This window comes from Plectropomus leopardus, chromosome 4, assembly GCF_026936395.1.
Source record: "Plectropomus leopardus strain MGB_pleo_1.0 chromosome 4, ASM2693639v1, whole genome shotgun sequence".
In the NCBI taxonomy this organism is placed as follows: domain Eukaryota; kingdom Metazoa; phylum Chordata; class Actinopteri; order Perciformes; family Serranidae; genus Plectropomus; species Plectropomus leopardus.
Window position 1 is genome coordinate 10,877,031 of NC_142179.1, and position 26,009 is coordinate 10,903,039.

A 26,009-nucleotide genomic window follows, 5' to 3' on the forward strand; every position below is an offset into this window, starting at 1 on the left:
AATTTTGCTACGACCAGTGGTTGTAGAAACTGATGACTGTTAAGAAGTAGAACACAGATGCAAGTCAGCTGCATGAAAAAATGTATCCTAATAGTTCAAGAGGTTAAGAGTAATGACAGCAAAATCAAAAAGTGTCGCCATGAACTTCCTGTTGCAGTGACAAAATGACCGAATCCTGATGCAAATGAGAAAGAGCTGGTATATATAAAGATGCTATGTCAGTTTTACCACTGATAAATACTTAAAGGGGAAACACTGAACTGAGCTTTAAACACTAAAACATTAATTAATTGAATTCCATTATCTGCCAGACACAAATACTTCTCTTTAAAAAAAAAGACAAACATGAACAATAAATTGCTTTTCCAAGAGAAAATGCTGTGTACATTTAACAAAATAATGATTTAAGTTATGACATATCAGATCGAAGAATGAGCATAATGTAACTGCATTTCTAATCAAATTTAAAAGGAATACTTCACCCCCCAAATAATCATTTGTATAACAATTGTTCACCCCAGCTTACATGACTTCAGAAGGAAAACTTTGTATTTCTCAATTGTGTCCACAATGAACAAAAAAATGATAAAAAGCAAACATTCTTGATGAATTGAAGTAAAGGGTTTTTGAGTTTCACAACAGCAAATCCAAACATCTGTTTACAAACTCTCACATAACTAGTCCAGTGTAATCCAAGGCTTAGTTTTACAGTCATGTGATCAGTACCATCAGAAACACATCATATTCGCAAAAATTTTGATATTTAAAACACTTGTGTATAAACATGGAAAAGTACTTGCGCTGTTTATGTTTAAATGTTACCATTTTCACAAAAAATGTGTCTTAATGTGGTTTTGCTGTTGTTATACATGGCCCCCTATTACTTCAATTTCTTTCACTGTGGAGGCATGAAAAAAATGTCTTCACCAATTCAAATTTACCATGGAGTGAGTAACTGACATAATGATAATTTGGGGGGTGAAGTATTCTTTTAAGGTGTGAGACATATCCTGTCTATATATGCTAACTATAACTAACTATAACTATATTGAGTCCTTATGAGCACATATACAGGTCGACTGATTCATTATCCTATTAGTGACAACAATGACCCTGTCAAAGAAATTCCCAAACGACAAGCAGTAACAATATCAGAAAATGACAAAAATAAAAATAAAAACAAAGAGCTCTCACAGACAAATGCACACACAGTCGACATGATTTGCTGCACAATAATAATATGATTTTTGTTACATTTCATATGCACACCCTGTGAACGAGGCTGTGCATCAAAACAAAGCAGTAAAAGCCGTTTCCTCTCCCTGCCTCCCCTCTCTGCGGGCCTCAGGGCTGTGTAGCAGCGCCACAGTCTAATGCCATTATTCCTAATCCACCCTAAACCCTCCTAATCCATGGCTAATCTGGAGGAGAGCTTTGGAGTCCACACTCACTCCTTCCTGCTGTTCCCACCCCTCAACACACACACGAACACGCACACACACACAAACACTTTTAACTCCTCCAGAGAAAGGATTTACCAGTTAAACACACAAACACCTAAAGAATCCATAATAAACATACTGTATAAAACACACCCACTACTGTACGTGCACACATTTACAGCATATATAAAATGCGTGCAGGTGGACAAATACACAAGCACACAAAATGAATCCAAACACAAAAGAATTTTCTCACACACACACTCACACTCAGCCGCTGGCTCCTGCATATGTTAGTGGGAGACATTTAATAAGTTCAGAGCATATCTGCCTATCCCGAGCAGGGAGGATTAGCCCAGGATAATCTGTGTGTACAAGGTTGTGTGCATGCATGTGTGTGTCTGTATCTGTCTGTTTTGCCCCACAATCCACCACACACTTCTCCTCCTTCTATGGTTCCTATCTGTCTCCCTTCCTACGTCTCTCTCTCTCTCCCACCTCCGTCTTAACTCACAGCGACAGGCATTTTTGAGTCTTACCTCTTGAGAGAGGAACGGGATGACTTGGGCGCAGATTGCGTTCAGCCGTTTGACGATCTCTGCCTGCAAGACAGAGAGGTAGGTGCAGACAATACAATCATCTTCAAATTTACCAACAGACAAGAAGGCGTCGTCCTCTGCACACAACCTACAAATGCTCACATCAAGTCAGTTTAATACGTTAAATTAAAGCAATAGCCCACATTATTTTCACATAGTGGCCAGTAATGTGAAACAAATGATTCATTCTCAGTTGATGAAAGCTTTTACTGGTGTTTTTTTTCCAAGAAAAATCTTTAGCTCATGAAAAGCCAGGTTTGCAAACGTATTCACGAGGATCGAAATGCATAAAACACATTTGTTAGACCTCAAGGATTTACAAAATGCATTTTAATAAGTAAACCTGAATGTAAACATAACTTTTGTTTGTTAACAAAAAACTCCACAGGGTCTCTTTAAGTTCAGGATTTTAATGAAAAGAAGACGACGATGAACTGGGAGGATGGCATGAGCAGCAATGGCCATGAAAAGAGCAAAACCACCAAAAACTAAAACTTCATCTTCAGAGAAATGGAAGATAAAATACATGAAAGTACCGCCCACGTTGTGTGTTTTAAAGACGATCTCTGGGAAGTGCAGAGCACAGACAGCTCTGTAATGAGCGCTTAGCACCAATGTCATCAAAACAGAAGAAACAAACCTCACAGAGAGGGTGCCCTCCGAAACTTTTGTGTGATTTTTGTAACAAAGATTGCATCTGCCAAGAAGTCAGACTATAAAGACAGAGTGTCACTTTTTAGACCTAAACAAAAATGTAGGTAATGACATGGAAGGATGATTAATTGATTAGTTGATGGACAGAAAATCAACCAGCAACAACACTGATTGGTTAAGTTATTAATCAAACACAAATGCTTAATGATATCTGGTTTCTGACTCCATTCCCATTGCCAGGAGATCAGAGCCGTGTACACAGCTCTACAGCAGACAAGTATGCCCTTCTATGTTTTTTTGTTTTTATTTTTCTAATGTGTCACATTAGGCATCTTGGACAGGCCAAAATACAGCAGAAAACAGCATAGAAATTGAAATTGTACCCTGCCTACATCTTTTTTCATATCTCTTAATTATTGTGTTTCTCTCCGTGCAAACTAAATTTTGAAAGCCATTTGAGCACTGCATGGAAAAGAGTGGCCGGTAATTTGTGTCACATTGCAAAGGGGCAAAAATTACTTCCCTCACCACTGTTCAGAGCAGACCAAAACACGAAGACACGCAGATGCCAAATAAAGTGACTTCAACATGAAATTCACAGGTTTCCAAAAGATGTTTAAACAAAGTTTTAAAAAAATTAAATTACATTTATCCTTGATCCTGCTACATCTTTGAAGTTGAAGGATGAGTTCATTGAAATCAGCAGCTTCTATGAAAAATTCCATCCAGTTGTTTGGGCATATTGCTGCTGGTGGCATCATTTAATTCCTGCAGTGCATTTTTTGAATTTGCTTCAGAGTCTTGTGTCCTGTCGGCTCTGAACAAGGTTCGCCCATCCATTGCAGCAGCTTGATCCGGGATGTTAAGTGTTAATCATGTCTCTGTGAAGATGTGTGCAGAGCAGTCTCTGATTTCCTGCTGCTGAGTGAGCCTCAATCACATCAACTTTTCCCGATGTTGATAAGTGCTTCTCTATCATAGAAAAGTCGTGCTTCAGCAGAAGGGGCCATGGAGTCGAAAAAATAGAAAAATATAGCAAAAAGGTAGCAAGGATTTGAGGAGCTGCTGGCTGCTGCATGTGCATGCACTGCCGTTGTCATAGCAGCTGCTAGCTGTTTTAAAATCTTGTAGTATTTATTCATTGAACTCATGCCTCTTCAGATAATTAGTCGTCTGTCCCATAAGTTTCAAGCAAAAGTGATTTTGTTAATTTATTAAAAACACTGTTGCAAGCTATAAATATTATGTCATCAGTGTCATTTGTGCCAAGATAACTTGGCCTGTGCATCCTGCTGCTGTCAAAACCATTTGAGACAGGATACTGAAACAAAATAATAGTCTGTTCAACAAAAGCCAGAAACAAAGAACAATGTGTTTTGCATGGAGAGTTGTCGACTTTTTTATTGTCCTTCCTTGAAAAAACCTTGTGCCTACATTACCCAAAATGCAACCTGAACACTGACAGCTCAGTCAGACATTTGGGTGTCATTTCTAGATACAGCTAATAGTCGTAGCTGTTAGAAGTACCAGCATCATCCTAAAATTATCAGGCTGTACTATTTAGCCTTTAGTATCACTGTAAGTTATTCTACTACTGTTCTCTCTGAACATCAATTAACATCAGTCTAATGGATGATTTGTGAATGTAATACCAGGATTTGGCCCTCTTGAGAGTTTGGAGGAGTACAGAGAGAGGAGTCCACTTGAGCACACAGCTGAAGGAAAACATGAGATTCTTCTCGATTTAATCAGCTAAATTAAGAGATTACTGCTGAAAAGATAATTCAACCAAGTCCAAACCAAATGCAAAAACAGTTACACGTCAAGCGCTTGTTTCATGTATATAACCTTGACAGAGGTGAACTTTGCTCTGGTATCAGTAGTAACAGAAGCCTCCTGAGGGTATGGGGGCAAACCTGCAGACACACACTGATACAAGCCCTAAAGACAGACGCACAGGCAACACTGCAGCACAACACACAACCATTTGCGCACAAGCTCAAGAAGATACACACTTCCACAGCCTTCTCTGTATTCATCAGATGGTTTTACTGAACCCAAGGGGTGGCTTTTAAAGATTATACTGCACTCTCTCTCTCTCCACATCAGGTAGGATTTTTTTTAACAGGAAATTGCCTGATCCACTGTCCCAAAGGGAGTGCTAGTAGTGCAACTCAAATCCAAACACAAACACAGAAAGAAGACAGACTCACACAGTACACAGTGCTAAACGTCACTCTCTTTATTTGTAAGACTAAATACAAACCACTACAGAGCAGAAAATCTGTCTTTGAGAGAGAGGTCACGTGACCTGCAAGCACAATAACTAGAAGACTCTGGGGCTTTTCTCAGATTTTATAAATAATTTGACTTCCAAAAATATTTTCCTTGGTTATACAAACTATATTTGATGTCAAGCAACAGGGATCTGTTGACTTGACGATTGAAATACAATCAGCAAAGCGAAAAACTACAGGATGCAAACAGCACTGCAACTACTGATGTTAGCACAGAAGAAGTCGCATCCATTGTGCTACCTAAACAGTAAGTTTTCCTGGAGGTGGTTGTCACTTACAAACTAATGTGGCAATGTGTAACAATCTGTTAAAATAAAACTCAAGAAAGAATGTGATGCCTCTTTGGACAATGTGAGGGATTTTGTAACTAAAGTCAACAGAGTACAAGGACCGTGAAATGCCAAGTACTCATCAACGCTTCAGGGAACGAAAAACTACAGCACAAGTTTGCCCTGTTAGAGGACCAAATGTCACATCTGGGGAATTCTGTCAAGGAAGGGGAGAGAACTCAAACGCAGGCAAATACATTTCAGGTGAGCAGGTAGGATAAAGGAAATTTAATTCAAGGCACAGGTCAGGAACAGGCTTACAGGTTGGCAAAAGAATGGCAGTCAGAACAAACAAATCCAAGACAGGTGAGCAGGTCAGGTACAGAGCTTTGATTCTCTGCCAGACCTCAACTGTGCTTGGCTGTAATTTCTCACTATTCCCTTGGGCTTGAATCGGGTCGGGTTCTCGCCAAATTAACAAAACTGATGTGAACTGTCTTATGCTTAAATGGCACTTTGGCAGGAGTTTTAATGGACTGAATCAAGACAGAGGGTGGAGAAAGAGAGAAAGTGAGACCATGTGGAGATCCGGGGGAGAGAGAGAAAGCACAGGCGAGAGAGGGACAGAAAATGAGAAAAAGAAAAAGACAACTGGTTGTCAGTTTCTGCTTCTCTCTCCCCAGCAGTAGAAGAGAGGTGAACGGTATTTATCCTCTGCGTGCTGCATCACCATCATCATCACCGTGCGTCCTAGTTGGGAAGTGAAGGCTTAAGAATCATTGACAATAATGCCAAATGGTTTTCCCATTATGGAATAATGTTCTGGAATTTATGGAAGATTGGTTTAAATGTTTTCTGCCCCGATCACCACAGCTATGTCTCCTCGGAGATTAAACAGTTGTGCCTAATTTGAATTTGAAATATTCATGTAGAATTCTAATAAGTGGATTGATAACATGTGCTCGGCTAATTCTTTCGATGTTGGAAGGAGCCCAAAACCTTGACGCTAAAAATGTGGAAAGAAGAAATGATGGCAATAGTTTCATGTGAAAAAATGCTTGGAAAACTGACCTGGAAAAATCAGTTTTCTAAGGAGCAATGGGAGTTTCAGCCGGTATATATTAGAAGACTAGAACCTGTTCTAGGTACTGATGAACCGCACAAGCACATACATGCAATTGTGCGTGCATAATTATGCATTTATACATAATAGTCAATAAAGGTTTAAATTATAAAAAAAAGAATCACTGACAAGCTTTCCAGACACTAAAGGAAATGGGACGGTTATATACTGAGGGGATGATGAGGGGAAGTGTAAACCGGTGAGAAAGTGGGCGGGAGAGGAGTTACTGAAAGAGTCAGGTGAGTGGGACAGGTGGAACAGAGAAGGTAACAATTGATGCATCCTGAAATTATACCACAGGTCCCAAAAGTGTCGAGATAGGGTTAAAACACAAAATATTTGCACATAAACTTTATAAAATTCAAGGACATAGTCATCGTGACGTCACTTATTAGTTTGTGGACTCCGCCAGAAGTGACCATATCTAAATGAGGGCGTGAAGCTGTGATGTGACCGAATACCCAAGGACACTAACTCAAAGTGGCAATGCCCTTAAATACGCATAATTTTAAGCCTCAACAAAATCTAAACTGGTGAGTTATTTGAAAATTCACCATGTCATGAATGGGAAAATTAGATATAGAGAGCAAAACCATCTTTTGCCAGCATCAAGTGGCCATTCGAGGAAAGAGAACTGCAGTTTTTGGTATTTTCATGTTGGCTTAATTTTTCAACCCCCCAAGGTCACAGCTTAAATTTACAACTCAAACTTTATTGATGTTTGGAACCCAGGCATTCTAGACAACACTTTTTTCACATTCCATAAATTGTTTTCAAGGACTGACAATTTTTTACGATCTGAAAGACACAACACCTGTTCAGTCTCTACCAACCACATCGGGTGACCACAACCCATTAAGTTCTCAGCATCGATTTAAGTTTCAAATCTGAAAAAATATCAGTGATGGTGCTTCAATACTTTCCTTTGAAATGGCGGGGCCATTTACGAAGTTTACAAAAAGAACTGTTGCATTCGTTGATGAGAAATTGCAAATACCAGGTTGCGGATGGCCACAAAGGTTTTCTTCAGTTATTTCACAACATTGTACAGTAAACATCACACCTGAAAAGATTAGAAACCTCAGGATACAAAAATCTGAGGAAAAAAGTTTACTGTTGGAAAAGACGGGTCATTCAAATACAATAAGAGCTGAGTTGCAGGTGGCTAAACAAGAGTTGAATGGCCGACTGTTGAGACACACACAGAACCAGACAAAACTATAATTGTAATGGCAGCAAACAGCAGGCTACTACTTCTAAACTAAAACGGTTTGAATCCAGGGCTTTCAGATTCTATATAATATCCTTTAAACAACTGGGTCCGAGGGAGATACACAACACTTTTTAAACGTATCCCAAAGATTTGTACACATCATATTTCAACCCAGTTAATGTAATAATTTTTGCAAGGCATGGATCTGTAACCGGGGAACTGGAGGAATCTGCAAGCTCATGTTTGATATGCTCTGGCGGATACGTCTGGTTCCCCTCGCATTGCCTGGGTCAGGCTACATTAATAATAATAACATAATAATAATAATAACATCTAATATGGTGTGTGTTTCAGACAATGACTTACAACTTGCAAAGCTTTGACACTTTTTGCAGAATACAAGATGATGTAATTTGTGACTTATGCACATTTACGCTGAAGAAACGTACATCTGGCTTTTTAAAGAGGAGCGCCGTTGAATTGTTTTCAAGAATAACCAGGTGACTGCAACTGATGTGAACTTTCTTCTAAATTACAATTTTACAATTCAGATCACGAAATTGGCAAGACATATTCATGCTACACCATCAAATTTCATCTCTGCACTCTGCTGTCGCTTTACATTTGTCCGTTGCTCAGTGCTGCACCACGTTTTGTTGCTCTTATTGGTTGTAGGTCTGTTAAATTGAGTCCAGACATAGTTTGATCTACAGCCGTTAACACTCTTGGAGATCAAAAATGAACTGAGGGGTTTCAGACTTACCTGCATTTGCAATTTGGTCTAGCAATGTCATGCATATGACCTTTGTTACAAGAGCATGACACAGCAGATTTCTCAGTGTTTCTACAGGAACTGAAGACTGCATTGAGCAGGATGTCAAGAGGGAAATCTCTGGGCCCTTAGGGGATCCAATTTTAGTATTTCTGCACCTTTGGAACCTCTTTTGGCCAGCACTTGTGAGCTCCATTGATTTTCTGTCAATAGACTCATTGATTAATCCTTTCAGCTCTATACCAGAGATCTACAAAACATCAGAAGTACCAGAAGTCAAGATAATCTGCCTTTAAATGCAAAAAACGTTCACTTTTTAATATTATGTCTAACATCTCTTCCTAACACACAGTTTGCAAGAAAAAATGGATGGAGTGCAATAAAGGTGTTCAGATTTACTATGGATGACAACAACATTCAGGAAGCCTAAGGAGTCCTAAGTGAATCTAAGGAGCAGCTTTCTGTTGTTTGAGTTCGCAAAGCTTCGCTAAAACAGAGTGAAAACAAGATCATTTCAGTGGCTATGGTTACATGCACATCAATATTTCCTTATTATTTCCGACTATGATAATATTCTGTATTTGATGTGGGTCATAGAAACAGCATAATCCATTTAATATTCCGAATTAGGCCATTTTCCAAAAATTTGCATTTTCCAATTACAACATGGGATATGCTGGTATTATTGTAGAAGTGTCTCAATTGGATTTTTTTCTGCAGTTTGCGACACACTGCCACTTGTCTGTTTACAGGCAGCTCTGTGTGTTGCCATGGATACGTTATAAACAAACCAACTCAGTCCTTATGAAAGACCTGGAACAGGTTTTTTGGATGGCCATAAAAATCACAGCGCCGACTTTTTGAAGGCAGTGATGGAAGGAAAGTGGGAGTCCAACAAGTCCACCCCTGATAGGAAACTGAAAAAAAAATCCTACTTGATGCAAAGAAGCAGCATGAAGAGCGTCTCCAGCCATTCAACTTTTTCATATTTTGACGTGATAAACGACATGTTACGGCACGTTCAACTGAGTCTGTATTGCTGCATGCAAACAGGAGAGGTAGTGGAATATTCATTTTCATTAGCCATGTAAACAGCTTAGTGGGAGTATTACCTTTTGAGAATAAGGGCAAATCTGCAATATTTTGTGCATGTAAACATACACAGTCTTTTCCATGTCCTAATCAGTATGATGCTTATTTGAAAAACCACTTCCTGTGTTCAATGAGACACCGAGCAGACATCTTCATTTTGAAAAAAATGATACAATGAAATGTTTATTTAGTTGAACGTTTGCATCGCGTCTAGTTAGGCAGAGGTGTAATACTTCAGTCCAGGACTCAGAGTTGACTTTTACATGTATGTCTTTATCTTCACTGAGGCAAAAGGTGTGTTCTGACAAAAAAGCAGCACCGGCTCATGTAAATGTTTTGCGTTATGGTTTTACGTTAAAAGTAAATGCTGCAGAAAATGTTCAGCCACAGAGCAGACAGACAGAAAAACAAAGGTGCAGAAGACTTCAGGCTGAGTCTAATCCATTCTGCCGACATCTTTCAGTCATTCCTGAAGATTTGAGGGGTAATGCACTGAGGAGGTTTCACCGAATACATTGATTCATTTAGTGTTAGCGTTTCATGATTCACTTACTGAACACCAATGTCAGAAAATACCCTAAAACACATTTGACATCAGAGCACTTTCATTCTGTCTGATGATATGTTCGTATCACTGAGCGTTTTACAGAGCTTTTAAGACAAGACTTGAGAGGCAATAAATGTAGATCTTAAAAATATCTTTTGTGAGACACAGGATGTCTGAGCACCGGCTATCATTAGAGTTAGAGAACCATTTATAGTCGAGCAGATGGGGAACTCCAGGGAGGGTTGCAGTTCAACATACCTGTGATTAACACAGTGCTGCAGCCGCTCACGCTCCCACAGACAACCTAAAACACTGACATTTTCATTTTTATATTTAATGTTTATTCGGGGAAGACTTGCTTTGCACACATGCCCTTTTTCAGCTCAGTTATGCGTCACATTCATACACAGCAGGGAGCTGCCTGGTACATATTAGCTTCTGAAAAACTGTGCTGCATTAGATAATTGGGGTTTAAGTGCCTTGCTCAAGGGCGCCTTAGTGTTTGAGGCCTAAGGACGTCAGTGTTTGCACCTTAAGAAGTGAGGAAATAAAAGAAGTGCTTCCTGGGGTCTAGCATAGGGAAATGGATGTTCAAGGATGCAGTGAGTGGACAGCAGACGGCCACAGAGGTGAGAGTCAGGCTGTATGAGGTATGACATCTGCTTTGATATGAGATCGCTGCTAAGCAACGCCACAATTAATACAGCATCACCTGTGGTTAATGGACTGCATCTATATAGGACCCTTCAGCCTCAGCAGACAAAGGGCTTTACAATTTGCCGCTCATATTCTGGCAAAGCTGCCATGCAATGTGCTAGCCTTGCCCAGTGGGAGCAACTTGGGGTTTGATGTTTTGCTAAAGAAAACTTTGACATGCAGACAGGAAGAGCCTGGGACAGCCTGCTCCACTCAAAAATGTGTTTTTCTGTGTTTATGTCTCCTAAAAGATTTGACCTTGACTTAATTTTCCTGTAGTTTGTTACTTGAGAGGTGTTTTCACATTCCACTAAAGAAGGTTGCAATGTCTGCGCATTTCCCTTAAGTCAGAGATTCAAACGTGCGCCTGGCGAGCGGGATTAGGTAAATCACAACTATGAAAGCCAAATGCTGTCTAACATGGGAATTACGTATTGGAGAAGAAACCTACCTCAAGCTGAAGCAGTGTGCATGGCAGAGGCCAGATCCTGAATTTCTCAAAAAGGGAGAATCAGCAGATCTGCTTTCAGACCCTTTTTAGAGTTTTTTAACTACAATGTGGGAAAGCCATGCCAAACTAATTATTAGTGTATGTGCTCTAATATATCTCAATGCATGTAATCTCCTTATTGCATGGCACTTTGTGCTGCATTCCTTGTGTGAAAGGTGCCACAAAAAGCAAGTTGTTGTTATTATTATTATTATTATTATTATTATTATTATTATTATTATTATTATTAATGTAACTAAGGGGCAATTATGTTTCAGTTAGACAGGGCATTAAAAGAGGCAGGAGTTCTTTCAATTTGAATTTAAACTGTACCTTCTGATGTTATAACTTTGACCAAAATTAATGCAAAATGTATGCTTACTGTGATATTTTAAACAACTTAGTATCTGCTAATTGAGTCTCCTTAATAGTCTACAAATTCATTCTTAAAGAAATGAATTGAAACTGTCTGGAACACAACTATGTGGTTTTCTTAATAGTTTTTATGTAAAATATACATAATTTAGAGGTGAAACATAGTTGCATAATCAATTCAGTATTCAAGAAAAAAATTAATTGGCAGAAATTTTGATAATAAATAAGTAGTTAAAAAAAAAGTAAAAATGTCACAGACAAGGCAAGCTTCTCTTCTTGATTCATCATGGCAATGTGTGTGTGTGTGTGTGTGTGTGTGTGTGGGGGGGGGCTGTACAGATTCAGATCTCCACTAACAACTCTACAAGCTGCAGCTCCAATCGATTCGTTTTGAAGAGTTGACCCTGAGATGTTGGCACAGAAAAGGAAACAAAAGCACTGGAGCAGAAAAGGAAATGGAGATGCTTTTCCACGAGGCAACACAACCAATTTCAGGTGACATTTTACATCAATGGCAGACAATCGTGACCGTCGGCCAGAGTGCAGGGGATGTCAGCCAACACGTCTGTTCACACTACAGAGACCAAAGCAAAAAAGCAGGGCTCCTTTTTTCTGTGTCCTGCAGTTTGTGTAAACCGAGGACATTTTTTTTCTGCGGCAGACGGGCCTCGACTTCGACCTGTCACCGTCTCAGCGGTGAATAAATAACAAGAGACGACTTGCCAGAGAGTCCTCTAAGGTTAGGACTCAAACTCGGGTCGATCCATGGAGCTTATTGCAAGATTAGAGGACTCTGTGGTCACATAAAGCCCAGTAACCTCTAAGGCAAGATCATGCGCGCTGAATTTATCTTTGACCCTCTGTGTGAGTCGCCAGAGAAAATGTTCAGTTGAAAAAAGAGAAGAAAAAAAAACAGCGAGCAGTAAAACATCGTACTTCTTATTTCATGGTTTGCCCTTTGTGATCAGATCAACAACATGCACTAAATGGTGTGATCTGACTGACGAAAAAAGGGCTACTGCACGATTTCCACTGAATATGCTTTCATTATTTACCTGAGAGCACCTACTTGCTATCTTTTAGCTTCCTGGATTACCGTACTCTCTTTGTGATAACAGGATGGTGAGCTAGCGCAGCACAAAAACAACCCAGCATAACCACTTATCGCCAAAGTTGTTGCGCAAAGGAACGGGAAAAAAAGGAAAAACAGCTCAAATACTCCCACTTTAACTCCTAACAACAAAGAAATTAGATCAGGCAGGAGCCCTGGAGTCAGATTGGTTCAGATAGAAGATCAAATGTCCATCTCCCCTGTGGAGCTTTGTAAGCACCACATCAGCACCACTTTTCACCACCAGCTAATACACCTAATGGACCCCACCATATAAAGGCTGTATTCCCCTGTGACTGTATGTGTGTGTGAGTGGGTGTGTGAAAGACAGAGCTAAATAGGTAGGGAGGGACAGAGAGGAAAAACAAAAGACAGGCTGCAAAAAGCTCAACCTGCAAAGTTAGTGCTTAATGTAAATGGTGCAGCTCTTAAGTATTTTTGTGCCTTAATAAAGTTTAAAACAAATCCTCTCCTCAGTAGCAAAACAGTGTCTTGATAACTATAAACAAGACTACATTCAGTATTGACATGAGTACATTAATGCAAATAAACACGCCACTGGTTCCTTTTTAGAATAATTACTTTAAAAAGTGATGTAATGTCTATATGTGGCCAAATGTCACAACTGAATATATCATAAGTACCCTGGACCAGGGTTTCTACTACCTATGGCAAGTGAGATTTAAAACTTTTTGAGACTTTTTTTAATGTCGCTTAGAATAAAATTTAAGACCAGTTTTACAGTAACCAGTAACCAAAGGGAAAAAAAGCATGATCTGAAAAAATAAAGAGTCCGATTTATCCCCAAAAAGAATTTACTCCCAAAAGATTTATTAAATATTCAATAAATCTTTTGGGGGTTAATGCTAGTGTGTAGATTTCTTCTGTTTTTCATATCTGTTTTTGCTTAATCCAGCACCTAGTTTTCCTTGCCTTTGGATGTGCGTGCTGCTTGAACTTTTCTCTAAAAAAAAGTATGATCTGACATTAATTACTTAAGGTCCAGGAGAATTTTATTTCATTTTTCAAATAAATATTGTAACATAAAGCATGAATTTTTGGTGATGTTAATGTGAGAGACATTCAGGTAATTTTCACTAATATATTTTAAAGATACCCAATATTTTGAGCTTTTGCAATGCAATGAGAAGAGAAAAACGATCAACAAAAACAAAAATAATCCAACTTCCCATGTCTGAGCATTTTTAAGACTTTTAAAAGGGTAATCTGAGACGTTTTAATGCCAATCAAAGCTTTTTCTTTAAATTAATGGATTTACTGCCTTTTAAGACTTTTTAAGGATCCGCAGAGAGTTTTTTGCAGCCTCAAATTCATAATTCAAGGTGCGCTCAAAAGTGACAGTGATGTCGCTGCAACATGTAAGTGATCCTAATGTTTATTTTTCAGGGCACAACTGCTGCACCCTTCTGCATTTATCATTCTACAGTAAATATGGAGGAGTAGTTGACTACTGTAGTGCAGGGATAACAAGAGCTATACAATCTGTCCCACCGGCAATATTTTAATAAAAACACCTGGAAGAGGATCAGCTCTGAATTTAAGATTACTGGTAAGCAGACGATGCAGGTTATGGTGAATTAGCAACATCAGGCAAAACATGCATTTCATGCCCTTGAAGTTAGCAGAAGAGTAGCACCTGCTGCTCAAAGACGCAGCATTCGTAGGATAAGATAAAGGGCTGATTTCACCAAATTTGAACATGCAAGCTGCAACTTGTTACAAGAAAAAATCGAAATATTTATTTTAACATAAAGCATGACTTTTGACTGACAGCAATGCAAGTGGTGCTAAATGCTCAATAATTTACATATAGTTATCATTCCTAGTGTGGACGTCTCTTTACAGTCTTTATGCTAAACTAGACATTTATCAGACACATACAAGATTGATATTGATCTTCTCATCTAACTCTCAGCAGGAAAGAGAGTAGCGAACTGCTCCCTCAGTCCTCTTAGAGCCACTCAGATCAGTCTTGAGGCCACTTGTGGGGTCTTGACCCCCAGGTTGGGAAACAACACAATGCACTGTTGCGGTTTTACCCAGCATTCCACCATTTTCCGAAAACAATTTCAGAAAAAATGTTGGCACTGAGCGTTTCTGCAAACCACGGATATTTTACTTATGTACGTTCTTATGTGGCAGGTAGGTTCAAATTTCAAATTTCAACAACAATGTAGATACGTTTAGTCACAAATAAACACTTGGTTATGGTTTAAAAGTGTTTTGCTTAAAATACCCTGTTTTGAGAAGACAATCCCAGCAGCAAAAAGCAATGAAATCACTCAGATGGTGTGCTGTGCATCTCTCTCTCTCTCACTTTCCTATGTATCATTTTGTCATCTACGTAATTTTATTGTTCTTTGTGACATCTATTGCACATCTGTCTGTCCTGGAAGAGGGATCCCTCCTCAGTCGCTCCTCCTGAGGTTTCTACTTTTTTTTCCCTGTTAAAGGTTTTTTTGGGGCAAAATGTGATTTATGACAATGAGTTTTATAAATAACATCGAAACTGGATTGAAATTGAAATATTAACACGTTTCATGTGAGATTTTTATGTTCATAAACCATCAGAAAATATGAAGAAATAATTACAGGAGTGTCATCTAAAGTCTTATTTATTGTAATTTAAAGGTTCCAATATGCTTTTTTAATCTTGTTCTAAATGCATTTTCCAAAAGTAAGATGTTACGTGACCAAAATCCTCGAAATGAAACAAATGGGTCCCTCTCCGCTGCAGTAAAATGAGTTGTCAGACCTGGTTGGAAACACTGCCACTCTTCAGTATCAAAACGTCTTATTACTTCCTTCTTTCACCACTCTCTCCTCCCTGCTCCGTCCCTTTCCCTCGCCGTCCTTCGCTTGCTTTATTTCTCTTTCAGCCTCGCTAATTTGCAATTGATTAGCTGTCCTCCCGCAGCTCAGTCCCATGCTCTACACCCCTTGTACCCTCCCACCTTCTCCCTCCTCCCCGTCTCTCCCTGTCCGTCCTCTCCTCCATCTATGAGTCAATTTCTCTTTAACGAGGGCACCAGAGCCCTTCTCTGTAAATAAAACAGAGCCTATAGCCAAAAATCAATGGGCCTATTACCCCCAGAAAATGCTAAACAAGCAGTATTAGTAATTCGCTTGGTAGCGGACGCCGACTGCCTTAATGGCACTGGTGCTCGACACCCCCCAGACAACATCACCACCCCCTCCTCCACCCCCCGCTCTTCAATCTCGGCATCCACTCAACGAGCCACACACGTCGTATCATCATATCGAATGCCCTGGATAGAAGACACACATTAACACCCATGCACGCTGCACGTCAAAATCATTTGCTTCCAAAACTCACTCACACACACACACACACACACACACACACACACACACACACACACACACACACACACACACTCTCTCAAAAAAAACCAAACATGCACACACACAGAGTGCTGGCAGAAATTAAGGATTCACTCTCCAAAACTGTTTCCTGACAGAAATCATTGGGCACCACACAGAACCACGGGGCACATTTTACCTCTATTATTTATTCTCCCTCTCCACCAAAACACACAGACAGACACACACACAGACACACACACACACACACACACACACACACACACACACACACACACACACAGAGCAGACAGCAGGATTTATAGTAGTCACCCCATATTTCATCAGACAAGTCTGATTAGTGTGCCAGTAAAAAGCTGCATGTGTGTGCAACATCCACACACTGAAAAACACACAGACACACGACAACAGACTCAAACCAAGACCAACAAACACACAAGTAAAGGTGTACTATATAAGAGCGCACACAACATGCACAAATAGTACACACACAACTAAATAAACAACTACAGTGTGCATCTAGACAAGTACACACAAACCTACACACACACTAAGTAAACATGTACAGTATACATACAGGCTGTTATACAGATAGCCTGCCTCACACACGCGCAGGCACACACACACAACCAGAGACATACACAAACACGCACTTGCAGCAAAGTAAACACACAGCAAAGATACACACAAACAGAAAATCATACACACAGCGAGACAAAGGCCAAGCATTTATCACTTCCTCTCGTACTCACACACACATTGGTGCACACGCTACACACACCATTTCTCTGGAAATGAACGTGGAGCTGGTTAGCCGTGGCCCATTTAGCCTGGCAGCTGATGTGTGGTTAACACAGACATTTATGCTAATGACCCTCCACGTTTAAAAAAAAGGCAGCAGTAATGTAAAGGCTCGTTAAAGGCCAAATCCTCGTTCGCTCAAGTCATTTTTCAGCCCATTTTCGCGTTCAATTAAACTGATGAAATCATTATTCACACATGGAATTACTATTCAACCTCACAAGGCAACCAAGCTGCTGCTTTTTTTACCCTGTAAATCACATTTCCATTCTGAAATGTAGCACCTTTAATGTATATTCCGGGCTGATTGTGCTTTAACACTTGCCTTCAGTTTGTGCCGCTCATGTTCATTCAACCCACAGCTCAGCACGCAGTTTTCCTTAAAAAATAATTACCCACTGATCTTTGAAAAACCCAGAGGGTGTTTGATGAAACTGACCGCTGCGCTGAAGGTATTCCCGGACTCTTCAAAGACTCTTCTAGCCATCTGGTTGAAAAAAGATTCTGAATGTTGCACTTTTTAACCTGGTTCTCATGTTGTTACTATATTTCCTGATATAAGAAGCCAGGAATAGCTCTTTTTTTACATGCAAGAAAAATATGAATGCATTGTTTTGCATGAAAATATAAAATATTGGAGAGAAACATAAAAAAAAATATACTGACACCGATAATACAGTTTCTAATTTGGGATGACATTGTGCAAACTAATGCAAGGAGTCATTTCTAACTATATCTTTGTTCTGATTAGGAATAAGATCTTATCTGTTGTTTTTTTATCCAGATGTTAAGTCTGAGTATTTTGGAAATAACTTCAAATAGTATTTAATGACCTTTTGGGCTTTTCAAAGATCACCAGGTATAAATTTATAGGGAAATAAGATGCCCAAATGTCAAACTTGAAAGGCCCAAACTGGAGTTAACACTACAAAATCACAAGCTGATTTCCAACGAAAAATGAATAGGTCATCATGAGAAGAAAAAAAACTATTAAAAAATGTGTGTATGCTTGCAAGCTTAGGGCCTCAAAAACATAGCGGGACACTTTGAAACTTCAGTTTGAAAATTCTTCAAGTGACAGCAGTTTAGCCCTCTTATGATCACCTTATAGCAAAGGTGGTAGTTAAAAAAAAATCTCCAAATGTGCCTTTATAGATATTGTACAATTCAGCAGCAACTGCAGACTTTAAATGAAAATAAAAAAACTAAAAACTTCCATTAATCTTATTCACCATTTGCATTCCTCTGACACCTGCTGCAGTGTGGTTTGAATCAGTTTTACTTCTTTTTGACATTCGAGTAAAAAAAACCTTTCCTACCTGTTTGTGCATCTCGATGTTGAGTCCGTACGACATCTCATAGTACTAAAATAAAAAGAGATCAAAGCAAGGTCAAACAAACGTGTCTTCTCTGTTCCTCTTTTTGCACAAGCCTAAAATACTGATGCATTCATGCGTACGCACACGTGGTCAGTGAGACTCACCATGACATAGTGCCTCTGCATCTCAGTTTTCTCACTGGCCAGTTTCTCACACTCCAGTTTCAGACTGCAAGACAGAAGGAACATGTTTTTTTAGTGTATGTTATCATCGTCACACACACGGGTTTGAAAGTACAACCGAAATGATTTATCACTTTAAATTATGACACTCTGCATGACGCCTTACATTTCTCACATGAAACAAAGTCACAAATTGAGACTTAGAGAAAATTGAATTGGAGATGTCACCTGCAAAACACTGAGCATGTAGCATCCTGTTACTTTAAATTTGCATTTCTAAATTTGAGTGCAACAAAGAAAAAGAGAGTAGCTTGGATCACACCAGCTTCTCCCTGCAGACGCAGACACTTACTCAGCAGGTGCAGTGCAGTAATTAATGGATCAATAAAAGACCACACAAACCTCATCATATATTCTTTACAGCGTGAGTGGATGCCCCAAACTGCACCATCGACAAAAAAGCAACCATATAATGAGGATCCATTTTACAACTACAAAAGCTTAACTCTTTCAAACACTGTCTGTTACTGGAAAGCATCATTAATACAGCACGCTTCTGTACATGTAATTTATGAGAAAAGTGGCAGGTAAACGGTGTTGCATAAATTTAGGATGCCAAAGTGCTAAACGCAGACAAGTAGAGACATATTTGAAAATGACTGAAATTTAAATTGTAGTATCAGCTGAAAACTTTAGCACTTTGAGATTCAAATTTTGGATCTTCAATATGTTAACACAAGCTTTTATTTGAGCTTGATGCATTTTTGACAGCGTATTGTTGGTTTCATTAACCGAGGAGGTTGGAGAGTTTACACAGCGAGCAGTCTGAGTTGGAGGTTTTTGTTGACACAATATGAATGTCAATGATTTTTAAGATATTTAAAATTATGTAACATGTCACATGAGATTAGATGAGCTCAAAGAAAGATTTTTTTTTTAACTTTCTTCTAAAAAAGATAAATAAAAATCTCCAAAGAAAGGAATGATGTGTATTCAGCATGTATATCTGACTGACCCTTACTTCCTTTTTTTTTCTGAAATCAGTGCATGCCTGCAGTTTGGATTTCACACACATGCAGCAGTTTGATCACAGCATCATGCATGCAGCAGCCTCGGTTCAGCTCATACAGCTCCAGGATTGGTCAGTAGACTGGACCCACTGGTTCATCTCACCAGGTGATTGGGCAATAATTACCAGGAGGCCAGAGGTGGGCGATTATTATGCATTGGTATCGTGCTTATGGTTCTGCCCCCAAGCAATGTATTTCACACTTCATCATGTCGGGTGAAAAAGTATTTCACGCCACTTGCTTTTGCAGAGAGAGACGTGCATACCAAGGTTGATGGGGTCTACCGGTTAGTCACCAGTGATAGATGGACCCTGAGACAAATGTAGCGGCGTGTTCGGAGGGTCTGAGGAGATTTTATGGGATCTCCAGATGGATGTCAGACTAAGAATTTGATTTCTCAATCAAATCCTAAACATAAAATCAGTTTCTGTCTATTTCATGTCATTGCATCACGCATTTCCAGAAACATGTTGGTCACACTGTGTGACTTGCAGAGGAGGTCAACATCACAGACATGACCTTTTTTCCTCACACAGTCTGGCTGGTTTCAGTTCATAATACCAACTAGTGCTGCTTTTATTCTCATAATCAATCAATCTACTTATTATTTTCTCAATAAATCATTTGAAAATGCCTATAACATTAATCAATTTACTATTTTTGCAGCTCTTGGACTCAGAATAGCACACTAATCAGATATGCTATCACTCTTTAGCTCGACGCAAAGTTTGAATGTTTAATTTTTTTGTCACTTTTTTGCTTTTTTCCATGCACGATCCAAACTCTCACCTGTGATATTGGGCTTGCAGGAAGTGGAACTCCTCTTTGATCCGGTCGCAGGACTCGGTGACAGTGAACTTTAACGGCTGTCCCGGCTGGTGGGGGACCTCAACCCAAACCAAACAGCGTGAAAGGGGGGAGGAAGAGAGGAAGAACTGAGCCACCAAAGTTCAGTGTCACCACACACAAAAACACAGGCAAGACTGTCGATGACAATAGGCCTCTGTTTCACACATGGCCTTTGGTTTCACTCAAGTCTCTTTACACGTTAACCCACGCACACTCGCAGACACACACAGCTGCAGCAGTTTGACAATGAGCGCAATTGTTCGTGCGAGCGCGCAGTGGCACGGAAACTTGATCTAAACTGATTACGCATCAGGCGCGCGGCTGTTAATCTGCGCTGTTTTGACACACTGCCTCGGCTGCTGCTGCTCTCTACTTACCGGATGCCGTGCCGGGGGGTACATCTTGCTCAGATCTCGAATCATTAAAAATGAATTGCAAAGTTCATCCACATAAACACGAAAAGCAAATGTGCGAGCACGGAGCTTTCCCTGTGCGTAAAAGCTCGGTCAGTGGCCGGTTTGCAAGCTATGTGCAGCTATCGTGGAGAGTGCAAACATCCTCGGACCTTTGGGTGGCCATCATTTTTAAGACTCTGTTTCAAAAGTCCATTCGGTGCGATACAAAAGCAGGAGTTGTCTCAGTCTTCTCCAAAAATCTCCAGCGCGTTACTCTATGCGCAAAAAGCTTAATATTATCCCTCTGAAACTAACAACGAATCCTCAATTTCCTCTGTTTTTCCCTACAAATCATCGACTTTTGACACATCGTGACCTTGCTCGTCCGCGTCTGAGGTTCTCCGTGGCGTCCCGTCGTCACGCATTTATCGGTTAATTTCCTCCAGCCTCCGTTAATGTTCACATCCTCCCACAGCGGCGGCGAACCAACCACCTTACTGACTGTAGCAGTCTGCCACCGCTAAGCCAAATTTAGAAGCAACCAGTCGTACGAGCGCAATTACATATTCACAACAATTATAGGTGCCCGTAGCGTGACGTCGGGACGTGTAGTTTAATTCATATTAGTAGATAATAAGCACTACAGATGTGCGTCTGCTGTAGAGAACTACAACTTCCCGGCTCCACCGCGAAGCCCCACAAAGCCAATGGTGTGTGGTCTGAAGGAGGAGCGGCCATTAAAGACAGCCAATAGCGACGTGTGAGCGAGCACACCGCGCGCCACCTCCTGCCACTCATCGATATGTTGTCCAATCACCTCCAACAGGATGCAATTTATGCAGACTCCCCACGTGGGTGCTCGGTCTGGTACTAAAAGATGTCACAGGGATTAATCTGGAAACTATCTGTTGACTTATGTGTTTTTTTATGGAGACTTCCAGGCAGAGGCGAACATATGGCCCCTAGGTGTCTCATGTTTTTCCTGTTTTTTTAATTGAATCGCCCAATAAAACAGTCTGCTATTATGTCCACAGATTGCACTCACAGCCCTGCAATTAAATTCTCATTGAGCTCCCTTGTAGGTACTTCTGCCTGCTTGTAAAGGATTTAACTCATATAGGGGGAGACAGACTAATGTAAACACTTAATTAACCTCCGTTTGAATTATTATTTCTGCTAAAAAGGTGGTTTATATTAGGGTTTTTTTCAGCTGCCTTTATATTCTTTCTCTTTTTTTTAAGGTTTTCGAGATTGTTTCTGTTGACATTAAGACTTTTTCTGTCTTTTGACTGTTGTACCTGTAATTTGGCAGATGCAGAAGAAATACTCTGATCTACTACTCAAGCAAAAGTAGTTATACCACAAGGCAGGAATACTCCAGTACAAGTAGAAGTTATGCATTTAAAGTTTTATCAAAGTAAAAGTACAAAAGTGTTGTAACTGGTTACGGTACACATTAGAATTTGGGATTATTTTAGGAGGAATGATTCTAAATTATTATTTTGGATTTACAGAGTTAATTTGTATAATACATACAGTAATTATTCCTTTCTCAGTAACAGCACTTGAGCTGTTATTTTAATTATATATTTTTATATTTTTACATGTACCCTTAAGTTGTTTTTTAATGTCCCCTATGAGTATGCTCACTGTCCCAAACGCTCAGACAGAAATTGTGAAAAGGGCCTCGTACTCTGCACCTTCAGCCTGGAATGTTCTGCATAATGAATACAAACTCAGGGAGCTGGTGTACTTACATGTTTTAAATCTAAAATGAAAGACTTAGCAGCAGATTCTAGATGTTGATGGGGTTTTTTTTTTTTATTCTGACTCTCAGAAAGCTCTCTTTTGACTCATAGATAGTTGACTATAACCATCAGAATTTATGTGTTGACTGTATGCAGAAAATTGAAACAAGTATAAGAACAATGTGCAATACATTAGAGGGAAACTTTGTATTTTTCAGCCTGCACCCTATTTTCCCTTGGTTTTGTGTCTAAGTGACTAATGGTGACAGGAGAGAGCGCTGCAGCCAGCAGCCACAAAACAGGCTGCATTGTAGTTCCTTTAGGCAATTTGTGCACTGTAAATTTTTGCCCATTAAAAGTGGATTCTTTTGCCACTGACAGGCTCAGATTGTTATTCTGTCTGACAACATTATGGAAATAATCCCTTCAGAGAAATAAATGTTCTTTGCAGATCACCAAGCTACACTTTTTGTACTTCAGCAGCACACTCTTTTTGGCAGTAAGAGTCACTAATGTTTCCAAAATTGTTTTTCTGGCAACAAGTCAGCTCTCGCAATATTTCAGATTGAGACTTCTCCTTGAGCGAGACTTGGTTACAATAACGAGATCATTGAGAGGCAAAGAAAGGATCAATGAAAGGTAAGAGAAAACATGTAATTTCTCATAGTCATTTCCAGAATATTGTCAGACACTTAAAATAATGAGCCTGTCAGTGACAAAAAAAGCACTTTAAGTGGAGTAGATTGAAACATTTTTTCTTTATATTTTGCTATTTGTTTGTTATTTTGTGTAACCAAGTACTGCTCAAGGAGAATTCTCGTTAAATAATCAGTCATGACAATGAAAATCCTTTACATAACACTAAGCTTCACTTTCTGTACTCCAACACACTCTTACCAGTACTCCTCTCTTCAACTCTCACTTATGTTTTCAAAGCGGTTTTTCCTGCAACTAGTCACCTCTTGCGGATTTCGTTGGCTTTGCTTTCTGTATTCCATCACAAACTCTTTCCGGCACTCCTCTCTCCAACTCTCAGTAACATTTCCAGACCAGTAAAAAACAAAGAAATATTTAATTTCTCTGTATGGTACTTTCTGTAATGAGTCGACAATCTGGGACGGTCAGTGGCAAAAACAAGCACTTTCTGTGGATATAAATTAATGGTGCACCATTGCCCGTAGGATTTACATTGTAGCCTGTTCCATGGCTGCTGGCTGCACTGGTCTCTCAATACTGGACCAATTTTTAAATTTTTTTTAAAAAATGTTGTTTACATTAGTCACTTAGACACAAAAACAGGGCAAAATAATAGGTCGAAAAATGCAGATGTTTCCCCTTTAAAGGAGCACAAATCTAAATCAATTTACAGATTTTTTTGTCTACAATCCAATGAAGACACATATTGCTGAGTAAATTGAAATACAGTCTGTTATAACCTGGACTCACTAAGTCTCTCTCTCACACTGTGAGGCAATGAGTGCATATGTCAGCCTACATTTGCAGCTGTGAGTAGATATTTAGTGTGGGTAGATGAAACACGCTGTTGCTGGGTCAGCAGCTCGCTTAACCACCGCGTTCAGTCATTTAGCCGCACTAACTGACTGTGTCGAAAATCTTAATCATCTTCTGCTGCATTACCCTTTGCATTCCTTCTCTCTGTCTCTGGATTTGTTATTGCCTCTAATAGCTACATTTATAATCGTCATATGTGTGTCCCTAATTGTGTCTTTAAGCCGCTGCGCTGCTTTACCGTGAGAAAGGAGGACTTCTATCATTGTTGTATCTTTTATTTTCTCTCGCGCACAAACACACACAAGTGTATAAATTGTTATCCACAATATGACACCACATCAATCCTCTCTCACCCGGTCAGTCTGTCTGCTTCTGTCTCACTGTCTTTCCTGTTGTCTCTGCCTCTCCCTCATACATACAAGGTTTTGTGCACACATACACACTGCCTCAGCCATTCAAATACACATCTCTATCTACCACACATACAAACTAATATCTCAGGTAAGCACAGAGCCTATAGTGACCTGCTGTCGTCTGCGTGAATCCACTAAGGCTCAGAAAAGGTAATATCATGCCCTCCCTCTTTCCCCTCCACGGGTTGAAGCGTGATGTGGGCGAGCAGGGGAGGTGCAGAGGTGAGGGAGGGGGGCAGGTGAGGAGGAATAAACAGATTTATTTGCCTGCGCCCCTCTCTGATTATTTTGCCCCTGCCTTTTGTTCCAGACCTTATGAAACCCAAATGTCAAGTGAGGCGAGGGCCTCATATCGAGCCCTGTCAATCACATCCCTTTGCGCACCTGAAGCCCTGACGCCGGATTATTGGCTTCAACACAAGGGCTGCCTTTGCCGCCCGCCACGACGCCTCAGACGCCTTCAACAGCCAGGTTTTTTTTTTCTAAAGAGGAACTTCATTTGGCAGCTGATGCGCAGGTGATTGCACAGGAGCAGATTTGGACGGTAGATGGGTAGCGAGCTGAATATGTGTGTGTGTGTGTGTGTCAATGGGGGGGGGCGACTGGTTTATCGACGGAGGGGGGATTAAGGGGGAGGAGGTGAGGTTGGAATGGGTTGAGGTGGGGTGTGGGTGGCCTTAACATCTTGCTCAGTGCACTGATCCCAATGAGCTATCAGGACCTGTACATATGTCTCTTAACCCCCCTGCAGCTCTCTGTCTCCAGTCCTTCCTCCTTTCACACACACACACACACACACACACACACACACACACACACACACACACACACACACAAACACACACACACGTCTCTTATATTGTACTGCCTCACTTTTTACTAACTTTGCCATCCATGCACTCACACACAGACTCACTGGTCATAGTATTAAAGAAGCTTTTCAGCGATGTAGAAAAGGACCTCACATAAAACCAAACTGTCTCTGCAGCAAAGAGACGCAAATACTTTTAAAATTGGTGCTACATGATCAGAGAAAACCGAGAAAAGAGTGCTTTTGCTCAAGAGGTAGAAAACCTGCAGCTACCAGAATGCTACGCTCCCCCCGGTGGGTGACATTGGGGATTTGCTTGAGTGAAACAATAACGGCGGCTGATTCTTGTGTTAAACGACAAAAACATGTTTCTGAAAAAGTCTGAGACATGAAATGGGCAACTTAGCTTTATATTCAATCAGCGCTGCTTAATTTTACAGTTTGATCAACGTTTTTTCAGCCTTGGATTTCACTGTGCAGGAAGTAGTGTGCGCACTTCCTGTTTACCAACTCTCACCATTATTTTGAAATTGGGAATTAAATTACATTTCTGAAAATATTTTAGGTGAGAAATAGGCAGTGCAGTTACGTAACTCTAAATAATATTCGATCAGTGCTTCCTGGTTTTACAGTTTGATATTATTTTGGTCAAAGTTTGAGAGACAGAGAGAGAAAGGTGGATGTGTCTCTTGATCATCTGTATACTCGTTGAGGCGGCGGCTGGCAATGTGCAACTGTGGGCAATATGAAAATGGGAAGTACAGCCTGTAGTTGAAGCAATGGTCCCAAGAGACGGTGAAACTCCACCAAATGATGTAAATTACGTTGTCGGGGGAGGAGGGATGTCTGGCACTGATTAGATG

General features: G+C 40.1%; 1 protein-coding gene across 3 annotated transcripts in view; it reads right to left on the reverse strand.

Annotated features, from left to right (window-relative positions):
• Window positions 1-21,247, reverse strand: part of LOC121944316 (transducin-like enhancer protein 4) — a 52,227-nt gene extending 30,980 nt beyond the window's left edge. For 2 of the 3 annotated variants that reach the window (XM_042488060.2, XM_042488059.2), the window contains exons 1-5: window positions 20,645-21,247; window positions 20,208-20,305; window positions 18,331-18,394; window positions 18,167-18,211; window positions 1,982-2,044 (exon numbers count right to left, since the gene is read on the reverse strand). In XM_042488060.2, coding sequence (XP_042343994.1) covers window positions 1,982-2,044; window positions 18,167-18,211; window positions 18,331-18,394; window positions 20,208-20,305; window positions 20,645-20,689 — 315 coding nt within the window. In that variant the 5' untranslated portion in view covers window positions 20,690-21,247. The remainder of the gene's footprint in view (window positions 1-1,981; window positions 2,045-18,166; window positions 18,212-18,330; window positions 18,395-20,207; window positions 20,306-20,644) is intronic. The other variant, XM_042488061.2, reaches the window with a different exon arrangement.
• Window positions 21,248-26,009: the final 4,762 nt, after the last annotated feature.